Genomic DNA, 12,031 nt, shown 5'->3' with positions numbered 1-12,031 from the left:
GATGTCCAAGCATATGCTAGGTAGACCAGATGGGCTGCTCATGTCATTCAAATATTCTTGTTGCTATGGTCCAGCCCCCCCCATCAACCCACCCTAACCCAATCCAAACTCATACCATCTCTCTTCACCACAACCCCCCCCCCCACCCTAACCTTAGTCCTCCTCACCCAAGGGACCCCATGACCTACTTCTCAATCACCCTAAGCATCCCCACCCCACCCCCCACACACATTTGTAAATGATGAGACACGATTCAGGTGTCAACCTGAGTGTTTATTGTTGTTGTTGTTGTTGTTGTTGTTGTTGTTGTTGTTTTGTCTGGTACCTGCGTTTTCTGAATGGATGCTAGAAAGACCATCCGTTGGTTTTGCATAGGTCTTGACTGTCAATGGACCACTGTGATGGAAAACTCAGTACAGCACAAAAACCATGCAGAAATAGTGAAAGGCACGATCACCATTATACTGTAGATATCAGATACACCAATCTTTTTATATGTCTATATATATCTTTTTTTTTTACGGGGTCAGGGGTGTACTCTTGAGATGTTTACATGGGGAAACCCCAACATGTTTTTAAGCTGCCATCATTTTAGGGCGCAGAGCAAATAAATACAAACAATAATATCCCCACACATTCAACCCCCTTTCTTTTTAAACACACATACTAGGTGAACAGCTGTTCTAATAACTATGGGAAAATACAAGCATACTTTGTTGTTTTTGTTGATACATTTCAATGTAGATTTTTTTTTGTAGAATCTATCTGGCTCCTCCTTCCTACCTCCCTCCCTTCCCCTCGCACACCCACACCCACACCGTTATGGACAGAAGAAAAAAAAGAAAAAAAGAGGAAACAACCTTGCAGTGGTGGAGTCTCTGATGGTGATAAGACACACACACACATGCACGCATGCACACACATACACACGGTCTCTAATGTATAACTCCTTCCCCTCTCTCCCTGTGATAAACTCTCCATCACGTGAGGAGGAAGTGTGACTCCAGCACTGTGGTTTGGAAAGTAAACCTCTAGGGGTAAATAAATCATGGAGACCGGGTATGTGTGTGTGTGCGTGTGTGTGTGTGGAGGGGGGGTGGGTGGGAGGAACACACAGTCATCTTTTAAAACGGCAACAGAAAAGAAAAAGAACATATACATATATCATATTCAGAATTATATCATAAATTAAAAATATATTTTGAAGAACACATGATCATGTACAGGATAATTGGCAGTCAGGAGACCAGGACACTGGTTTGTGAATGAGGGAAACAAAAGGAACAACATAGCTCAGGATATTTTTTTTCAAACTAAGAAATAATAAATCCTCATCCTCTAGCTTTATCCCTCTTCAAGACCAAGTCCTGTTACTCTCCTATCTCAAGCGCATCTGCATCTTTAGACATCTTTTGTGTATCCTTAGGATGCAAGCATGAATTTACCTTAGATTTGACTTTAGCCCCCTAGAGGGCAGTGTCTGTGTATGTTAGCCAAACAAACTCTGTCCCTAGTGCTGTCTGGGGGGGGGGGGGCGGGGGGGGGGGGGGGTGGTCAACTGGGGTGCATCTCAAAGCAGATGAAGGACAGTACTACTACTACTGTAGACTATTGAGATACACCCTTGGTTTCCTATTCAGGAGAGAGGTTAGGCAAGGAGACTCTCATCAGCCAACATGGGAGCAACTCTAAGGACTCAAAATCCTGAGTGGCTTCGACATTTAACTGCAAGAAGCATAACAAACAGTACTCTAATATTTACAAGACAAAATAATTGATAATTATTCATCTTTTTACGATTTTTTTTTTAGCTTTCCTCTCACTCACAGACTCTTCAACTGATTAAAAAAAAAAAAAAACATCCCAAAAGAAAGAAAAAGAAAGAACTGTCACACGGCACACAGCTAAAAACCTTGACTCACGAAAACTGTATAACAGTGCAAACTTACATCCATGTCTCACATAATTTACAAACGTAGTATATATTCATATACATTTCAGCACCATAGTTACCTATTGTAGTTGAATACATATCATTAAGCTGGAGCTTCTGTTGGAGGACACTGTTATGGCTGGATGTGCTATTGAGAGAGAGGATGGAGGATGCAGCCCATGTGGAGCAGGACTAGAAGGTCAAGGGTCGCACGTTCTCTGTTCTTGAGCAAGTCTTTACTAGGAACACTGAGCAGTTCCAGAGAGAGAGAGAGTGTGTGTGTGTGTGTGTGTGTGTGTGTGTGTGTGTCTGTGTGTTTGTTTGGGGGTCATGGGTTTACCCCCAATCTCTTTACAAAATGCAGAAAGGGATTAATTGATGTTGAATCTTACCCTGTTGAATCTTTCCCATACAGCAAAACGATGGTGCATGTGTGTGTGTGTGTGCGTGTGTGTGTGTGCTAATTATCATTCTTTTCTCTCTGTTCCTTTCTACTATCCTCCCAACGGTGTGTTTGTCTCACAGTGATTCTCTGTCTTTCTGTTTTTGTTGTTGTTTCACAACCAGACAGTGTGCTCTCTGTGTGGCAGGCTGACAGGGACAGGCTGTCTCTAGTGTGGACATCAGACTGAGTCGAAACTTGATGTCAGGAAAAAAAACAAGAACAGAAAATAAAAAGTAATAAAACTAAATAAAGAGTCACCATCTATACCGCCCTGCTCCTACTTGAACCTGTCACACCTTGTAGCCTACAGGCAGCCCCTGGCTGGTTCCTATAGCATAGCATCTGCAAACACATAATGGGAGACTGCATAGGCCTGTCACGGAAATTCACATTATTTGATCCTATAGTATTTCCATGAAAATACTGTATATTAGATCTTGTATGACTAGTGAGACACTGTGACTTAAGCCATGCATTTTTTCGTCCCCTATTCCTAAGTGATGCGTCAGTGTTGATATCAGTTGCGATTGGCTGAGTTATAGCTGTTGTGTCACACAACGCGGTCCAATGCGTTAAGAAACAACTAGATGAAGACAGCTTCCTGCTCTGCAACACTGCCAAACACCAGATAAGTGTGTTTAGTTCTGCTATGGTGAACTTAGCCACGGGCCGCGCAGAGCGCTACACTACATAACTACATCCTCTCTATGTTCTCCGCCATCCCTTCTAAACAATCTAATCTGTTCTCTCTTTTATAGTTTTTTACTCTTTAGTCTGTTTTTTTTACGTACTCTCACATTCCTCTACCTGCTTGATCCCTCACAGTGTGACAAGAGAAAACACATAGACCCGTTCTCTTGTACGGTGAAACTATCTATCCTCTTCTCTCTCCCTGAGGTAAGTGTAGTCTCAGAGTTACCTGAGAGGCAGGCGATAATCAAGAGAAACAAAGGCCTGATTTGTGTTCTTCTACTCTCACATTGTACACGGTATACCCTTCCTCTTTGTGTGAACAAAAAAGAAAGACATGTTTTTACACGTTGTTTAAACGTGTAAAGGACATGAAGTTTAAAGCAAATAAAGGACATGACCCTGGCCCTGACCCTGTCTTACCTGTGATCTCGAAGTGTACATCAGAAGCTTTATGACGCTTTATGATGATGTGTCTCAGTCTAATACATATTCCACAGAAAAGCCTGCTCCTGCCTATTCTTGCAAACAGAGAAAGCAAACTATATAATTATTTTCCTGTTCTGTCTTCAAACCTGGATTCAGAGCATTTTAAAAGGTTGAAAAGGGGGAATAACTAATTGAATACATGAAAGGAAACTTCCATACTGGACGGTAGGAGCGTGTGAAGGGAACAGAGGAGCATTTCAGCCTTAAGGGAGAGAGAGAGTGGATGGAATTTTCCTTTTTTTGTGTGTGTGCACACAAGACAGTTTCTAAGTAACATCTAAGTACATCTTTTTTGGGAGTTTTTTTTCAATAGTTTTGAAAGCTAAATGAAACAAGCTTTTGTCTGTAATGTTAAACAGGGCTGAATGATGAGGGTTTCAGATAGAACTGGGGGCTGCAGTAAATACATTAAGCAGGTTCATATGTGTCTGTCTATAAATGTGTGTGTCTGTCTGTGTGTGTGTGTGTGTGTGTGTGTGTGTGAGTGTGTATGTGTCTGTGTGTGTGTGCATCAGTACATGAGTACATGAGTACACAGTGTGTGTTACTTTGTGTATGTGTGTGTGTGTGTGTGTGTGTGTGTGTGTGTGTTGGGGATGAATATATTAAAAATGCCCTCAGAGTAAAAAGCGCCTCCTTTAGGCGGGGAGGCTCAGTGGCAGATGTTGCGCTGGCAGGGTTGATGCAGGAAGGTGTTTCTGGCGAGGGCTGAGTGGCGAGGGACCTGCTCCCTGGTGCGGTTCTGGCGCTGGATGCGGTTGCGGCCCAGATGGCGCCTCTCGGTGCGGGCCTTGCCCCTCTGGACCCGGGCCACCTGGGTGACCTTGACCAGGGCACCGGCCTGGGCGGCCGCACCACGGGTCACTCTGGTGGGCATGGCGCTTCTAGTGGCTGGAGCGGAGGCTGGCTCAGCTACCCGGCTAGGGGAGGGGAGGGGGGAGGGGGGATAGAGTAAGGTGGGACAGGGAGAAAGAGTGATGGATGGAGAAAGGAAAGACAGAGAGAGGGAGAGTAATCAAAGTAAGCAAATCAATTGAATTAGATCAGCAGTCATTCAGGCCTCTGATTGACTAAGTTAATCTATTAAGTCTAAAAACTCATCAGCCACATCAGTAGGTCTGCTCTGCTCACCTGACGCTGCCCACCAGGCTAGCCATGCTCTCCTCTCCCACCATGGACAGGTTGCCATTGGAGACCATGGACAGGTTGCTCGGGGAGACGTAGACGGACATGCTGGGGTGCTCTATGAGGAGGTCCTCCATGGGGCTGGTCTCCGCCGTTGCGCCTTCTGCAGTGAAACAGGGGGGAGGGGTGACAAACCAGCTCTCGTCCATGCAGCCTCTCTCCGACCCAGCCCTGCTGCTACACCCACTGCCTCCACACTCACGCCCAGACCCGGGGGACACGGACGGGGTTGAAGGGGTCGAGAGCCTGGCCCGCCTGGCCGGCGTAGCGACCCCCGTGGCTAGCAGGCTATCGGCTGGGAAGGAGAGGGGCGATGATGTCACCGCTCCCGCTCCGCCTCGCGAACGAGCGCTATGTGTCCTGCGGCGGTTGTGAGGCGGGGGAGGAGGCGGGGCGGGGGACTCAGTCTTTGACGGTGTGTCTGGATGATTTGATTGGTTGTTGTGGGGAAGCGACTGTGCAACTATCAATGGTGTCTGGGCCCCGCCCTCTATTAGCATCACGCAATCAGCTTCTGCTGAGCGTCATGGCAGGGGGTGGGAACAGGGAGGGGTTGTCCAATGAGAGGGTGTGTATAGGATAGGGGGAGGGATATGGGTGAGGGCAGGGGTGGACGTTTTTTGTATTTTTTTTTAAGCCATGCGGGTTTGGGGGCCCATTATAAGGTGGGAGCACGCGTGCACACGCACACACACACACACACACACACACACACACACACACACGCAGACACAGACACAGACACACAAATACCATACACACACACACACACCAGTGTGGGAATGTGAGGGTGTTGAAATTAAAATTGGAGAGGGAGGAGAAGGGGGGGTAAAGAAACAACACAAGACATAGAAAATAGGAATAATACCATTAGTTCTTTCCAACTTGTGGTTGCGTCAGAATTGTTGCACTGACTTTTGTGAGGTATTTCCTGGGGCTAGTGTGTTTTGGTTGAGCAAGGGCATCTTCATTATGATTCATAAACAGGTAGTAACAGGTGTGTGCTTATCTAACACATCCATTTCCAATTCCATCATCCCTCAGACGACACAGACCTCCAGCCTCCCCACGCTCCACCCCCCCCCCCCCTCCCCCAGCCAGCCCCAAAAAACAGACCTTCCTGCCTCCCCTCCACTATACCACCTCGCCCCAGACCCCAACCCCCGCAAGACCAAACTAAAGCTTTTACCCAACCCCCGCATGGCCATTTTCTTAGCTTTTAACTGTTTCAATAACCTGTTGAACAGCTGTTCCCACTTGACTCTCTAGTTACTCTCTGGTCCCCACCCGTCCAACCCCACCTCCATGCCTGGGGCACTCACCTGGCAGGTTAACCAGCATCCAACCCTCCTCATCTGCCTCTGTCACACAGGGGTTGGGTCCCTTTATCTCAGCCGCCACCTCCTCCACCTCCCCAAAGAACATGCTGCTCAGACGCTGGAACATGGCTGCTGCACCGACGGGTCAGGTAACGTTGAGGGGTCAAGGATCAGATGTCAAGGATTCAGGCGCTGAGTATAGTTGTAATCCGCGGCGGTAAAAAGCTAGCTGCCTTTTTGAAAATTGTGTGCGCTTCTTTATGACTTATTACTTGGTTTTGTAGTTATCTTAAACAGTTGCCGGGTCAGGAAAGTCAGCTTTTTCTGAATTGCGTTGGTTTGACTTTGTCACAGAAGTCGCTGGCTTCCGTAGTGCAAAAGTAAGGTTTGACTTGGTTTTGCAGCAAAGGCCTGGAGGGAGAAAAGAGGGAGACAGGAGGTTGTGGTCAGTACGACAGAGGGGCAATACAATTCACAGTTGTGAGATATGCAGCGGACAACAGTCTGTTTTTAGGGGGGGAACTTGTGACTCGACTGAGATAAGAGAGATATGACCAAACACACAGAGCAGAATAAAAGGAGTCTTTCAACAATTCAATCATGTGGGTCAAGGGAACAGTCAGGGGAAATCAGAACAGTGAGAGGGTGCCAAAATGGCTGCCATACGGTGACTCTCATCTCCTATCTTTGTCAGCACTGCTATGACAGTTATCAGGTTAACTGAAAACAAACAGAGGAATGGCACCATATCGCTTTCACCTGTCCTGTGTTCTCAGATCAGGGCAAATGAAGGGAAGGTGAGGAGGAGAGGAAGTCACTTTAGACGATTGGGATGCATCCAGACTGTCCTCAACATTGTCTGAGGTGGAGGTTTGGAGGTTTCTCTATCGTACAAGCTTATTATGTCATTAGCACGTTGACTGATGTACAGATGATTCACTTACTTTAGACAAATGTACTTGTTGCCAGGATGAAAGTGTCTGCTAAATGTCAAAAATGTAAAATGAGAGAAGTCTCCCTAAAATGTCTTTACTGTGTTTTCATTATTTGTGAGGATAAGACAGTTTGATTATTAATAGAGGGATGCCCTTTGTCCTGGGGTCAGGGAAGGTCGAGCGAGTTCAGCTCGCTGCACGTTGCATTGTTGATATTACTCATAAAAACAAAACAAAAAAAAGAAATAGAGCAAGTCTGAGGGACGCAAGACGCAAAAAACAACAACTAGATTTCAAAGCTTGTCTTTAGAATATAAGGTACACACACACACACACACACACATATATATATATTGTATGCTAAAAACTAAACATACAAACAGATAGGGCTTATTCTGTCATTAGAACGGTCCTTCTAGAGAAGTCCATTCAGCTCTGTGGTTAATGAAGGAAATGAGATTAGAAGAGGAAGCGATTTAAAAGACTAATGAGACTTAGCAACATGAACACTAGGAACAATGCCTTTACCCACTCTCCCAACACTACCAGGCTACTGCAGTGCAACACACTCCAATCACCCCTCCTCCGCACAGATGGACAGCCCAGAGAAGAGACTAGAGGTCAGGGGCCAGATGCCAAGACAAAACACAGTCAGAGAGGAGCAGGTGTCTGACCCAAGCTCAGGCTGAAAATGACGAGGCCATGGACGATGACACACACAGGGAAGAACAATAGCTGTTCCAGTAAGTGTCCCTGTCTGTCTGTCTGTCTGTCTGTCTGTATGTATTCATATCTCTGATACATGCTGGGCCTCATAGGAAACAGAGGGACATGCCAGGTACAGTATCAGCAGCCATGTTATCCCTCCCAGCATGTTTTTCCAGAGCTGAGGCTGTTGGCTGTTGGCTACAGCGGAACACTGAGTGTCTGACCTATTGCTGTGGACGGTGTGTACTTTCTAAAATAGGACAAGATGACAGAAGGAGAGGGAGAGAGAGAGAGAGAGAGAAGCACACACATAAAGAGTGAGTGAATTAGAAAAGGGTCATAAATAGAGAGAGAGAGAGAGTGAGAGAGAGAGATAAGTGAGAGGGATTATAGGTAAAGATAACAAAAGGAAAAGAGCAGTGAGAGAGATTGAATGAGGGGGGGAGAGGGGGAGGGAGGGAGATATGTTATGCATGGATGGAAGGTGACTCTTCCTGCTTATTTGGATGGTTGCCATCTGGACACTGACACCAGGGCCACAGAAGGACATAGAGTATCACGGTAAGGACAGGAACACAAACTCCCAAATACACACACACACACACACACACATACACACACACACACACACACACACACACACACGTGCACAGACAGACAGACAGAGAAACAGACAAACTGAAGGTTGACACTGACTGACAGAAAAACACACACACACACACACACACAAACACAAGCACACATAGATATGCACATAAATACCTAAATAATGAGCCTCAACAACGCCTCTGTGTGTGTGTGTGTGTGTGTGTGAGATGCATCAGCATCCTGGCGGGAAAGCAGCCAAGAGAAAACTAATCCTCCCTTTCTCACTGAAGGATGTAAACAGTTTCATTATCATGTGCTCTTCGGGTCACCAGGGCAACAAAACTTTCTTCTCTTTCAATAAAAAAGATGCTGTGCTACACGAGTACATTCTGGCACAACCTCTCATGCAACAAGGCTTCTGGGAACTACAGAAGGACCATGGTTGCGGCCTGAGAATTTGACTGTTTAAGAGACTTGCTGGTGGTAAAAGGGTTTCAGCTGATAAGCTCATCACCATGGAGATTTTCTTTTGAGTTTTTCTTGTATTCCTAAAGTGTTACAGTCACAGGATGATGAAGAACAACAAATACATGCGCGCGCGCACACACACACACACACACACACACACACACGCACGCACACACACACACACACACACACACACACACACACACACACACACACACACACACACACACACAGCTTCATGAAGCACCATCCTGGACTGTGATAAGCAAATGTTATCTGTTTGCTGCACAGCTAATTTAGTATTATCTCCCCCGGTGTATAAATACAACATTGTGCCCACTGAGGCAACACCAGGTCAAATACTGCACTTCAACACAGTCCTGATGCCGTAGTTCACAACCAGGTCACACTCAGGCCTCTGCTAGTCCATATAAGGTATCAGACATGGGGAAATAGGAATTAGACGTTGGATGTTCTTCCAAGTCATATAGCAAGTGGTTTTCTCCAATAGGTCACCGCTAGAACAGCCTGGGAGAGAACAACGATAGACTGACACAAGACCTGTGTCATGTAATATGAGTGACATAATAATGTTGACTGTTGCCTGTTACATCATAACTTATCATCATAAAGCCCCGCTTGTTACAGCACGACAGACTGGTGTTATTTGATGTTACAGTACAAATGTCCCAGCGCTGAAATCAATGTGCTGAAGAGAAATGGAAATTGAATCCATTCATGTGCAAACATGTTTTATTCATGATTAGTCATGCCTAGAATGACATGATTCAATCTAGCTCTTCTCTTTGAAGACTTCTGATAGCCTTTGGAAAAACAATAATCCCCATGCATATTCAAATATTGACAGATGTATGATGTTGATATTGTGTTGGCTTGCACAAAACATTCACGGTCATATTTTGTCCTCATCGATTATTGTAAAGTGAAGTGATGACCTTGTATATCTAATAGATGATGACCTATTCCTTGTACCCCATTGTCAATTATTTCATCACGCAAGTACCAATCAATCATTGTGATTGGATGGGGGTCTATGTTGTTTTTAGCAGGTTGGGGGGGGGGTCAATCTATGACAACATATAGCACTCAAAATGTCATGATGATAGACACTATGAGAGATATGGGGATCTAACCACCACTCTATAATGATCGAGGCCTACTCTATAAACAGCTCTCTGCCCTCCCTAGGACAGATGCTCTCATCTCCCCAGCATCCCTCCTCTGCGCTGAGGCCCTTTAAACAGGGGCGGAGCCGAGCACTGAGATGGGAGGGGCAGAGGAGGGAGAGAGGGAGGAGCAGAGGGAGGGAGAGAGGAGGGAGAGAGGGAGGGAGAGAGGGAGGAGAGAGGGAGGGAACTCGCCAACAAAAACAAGAACAAGACCTCCTATGCGCTGAGTGACGTAGAATGCTGACGTCACCGATGCTGCTGCTCGAGCCAGCCAACCTCGGCTGGGAGTACAGGGAGAACCGAAGGGAACAAATAATAATCCGAGGCATTGAACGAATTATACATTTCGCTACTGCATTTCGGATTGCATTTCGGATTGCACTATTATACCGAATCGCCTCCGATCAGTACGCAGTGATTAAAGGAACGTTCCACATTCTCAATGGGCTTCTTGTGATGTGTTTGGTTTTTCCACCACTTGACAGATGCCGATGAAAAAAAATAAAAAAAATACGAAAAAAACCATCGGTGCTCTAGTTCTAGGAACAAGCAGAGTTTACATCTGAAATACAAATATAATAAATAGATCCTTGTTAATGCTACAGACACGGAGTGTAGAGGAATAGGGCTGTAAATCCTTGTCAATAGCGGTCAGGTTCAGACACGAATTATCCGTGTAAACTCTCGAGTCTCTTGGAGAGGGTTATGCATAAAGGGTCAGAGCAATGACAAATTGGCTCAACACAGTAGAGGATTGAGGCGATTGAAATTGAATCGATTGGAATATTCAGCAGGCAGAAATTATTGTGGGCTGACATGAACACGGATGAGATGATGAGTATTACAGGTTTAAAAATATATATAAAATAGAGCAGATTTAGCAGTGTAAAACACCCCCTATCGACTCGATTTGACACATCAATGTTTGGTGAAAAACAAAGGCCGATTTGGGGATCATCATTTCGGAGAAAAAATAGACAGGACGTCGCCGAAAACCGTTTGTGTTATGAGCAACTTCGAATCTATTCATGACCTATAAACGTAATATGTCTAGGATGCATTGGAGAATGTATCTCATGCAGAAATAGCGGACGGTGCATTGTTTCCTCTGACAGACAGTATTCTGAGTGCTCTACATTTCCTAATAATTAAAGGTCGCCAACAGTTGAAGATGTCTGAAAATGACACTCTAATGAGCATTTTCCTTCATAGGCAGTTGTGAGATATGCACCTTCAGTGTAAACAAGTAGGGCAAGAGGTAGCCTGATACCCTCTCAGATACACTTTTCCGGTCAGAAAATACAAAAAAGTGACACAACACAAGCAATGTATATGGAATAGCTTACCTGCCTTTGCAATAATAATTCAAGTTGTAAACGAGATCACACACAGTAGAAACGACAACAATTCTTAAAGCATAGCTTTAGGTAGCCTTTTTAAGTGAGGTAGTTAAAACACTATAATAAAAAATTAAAAAAGGCTTTCTTCTTAGAAGAAGGGCTTCGTGTAAAGCTTGTATTTACACTGATGTTCAGATCATAACATCTGCAGTTTTTCTTCCTCTTGTTCTATTTTTTCCTCTGCAGATTTCCCCTCAGTTATTGCTGCCTCCAGCTGATCCTCGGATCAGAATGTAGAACGTACAGAACAGCTGATTGTGAGATCACAATACCCCAAGGAACGCCCCTCTCCCCGCCCCCCTGAGCCGCGGGCCAATCAGAATATTACACAAGAACCAAGTCGGGCCTCTTGGTAACAGGGTGGGAGGGTTGAGTAAAACGGAGTCTGGTGGAGAAGGATGAAGCTGCTCTAATGCTGATCCCTGGTCAGTTTTGTGTTTTCCACCCCAAAAGCTAAGTGTAGGGTTGGGGGAGGGTAAGCTGATCCCAGAATGGTGCCGATCAAGAGCGACTACAGCTGGCATATGAAGTGATGATGAAGGCTGTATGACAGCAGAGTGAGGAAATACATTGACAACCTTGTTGCTAATGACTGATTGAAACAAAGGTAGACAAAACCGTTTAAGATCATCACATCTCTATTGTATATACAGCTATTGTTGATTGTTGTTGACTGTTGTT

General features: G+C 45.2%; 1 protein-coding gene across 3 annotated transcripts; it reads right to left on the bottom strand.

Annotated features, from left to right (window-relative positions):
* Positions 1-252: 252 nt before the first annotated feature.
* Positions 253-11,558, bottom strand: tp53inp2b (tumor protein p53 inducible nuclear protein 2b). Of its 3 annotated transcripts, none has more exons than XM_080535327.1 (4): positions 11,297-11,558; positions 6,065-6,472; positions 4,689-4,845; positions 253-4,477 (listed from the first exon to the last, which is right to left on the bottom strand). In XM_080535327.1, exons 2-4 carry the CDS (start codon positions 6,186-6,188, stop codon positions 4,210-4,212), a joined length of 549 nt encoding a protein of 182 aa, XP_080391453.1. In that variant the 5' UTR covers positions 6,189-6,472; positions 11,297-11,558; the 3' UTR covers positions 253-4,209. The 3 variants fall into 3 exon arrangements, with proteins under 3 accessions (XP_080391453.1, XP_080391454.1, XP_080391452.1); XM_080535328.1 differs by having other exon boundaries at positions 11,301-11,558; XM_080535326.1 differs by lacking the exons at positions 6,065-6,472; positions 11,297-11,558 and having other exon boundaries at positions 4,689-5,769.
* Between the last annotated feature and the right edge of the window lie 473 nt (positions 11,559-12,031).

The sequence above is a fragment of the Nansenia antarctica genome, assembly GCF_963989245.1.
Source record: "Nansenia antarctica genome assembly, chromosome: 6".
Lineage (NCBI taxonomy): Eukaryota > Metazoa > Chordata > Actinopteri > Argentiniformes > Microstomatidae > Nansenia > Nansenia antarctica.
Note: the sequence above shows the minus strand (reverse complement) of the source record. Positions and strands in the feature narration are given on the sequence as shown.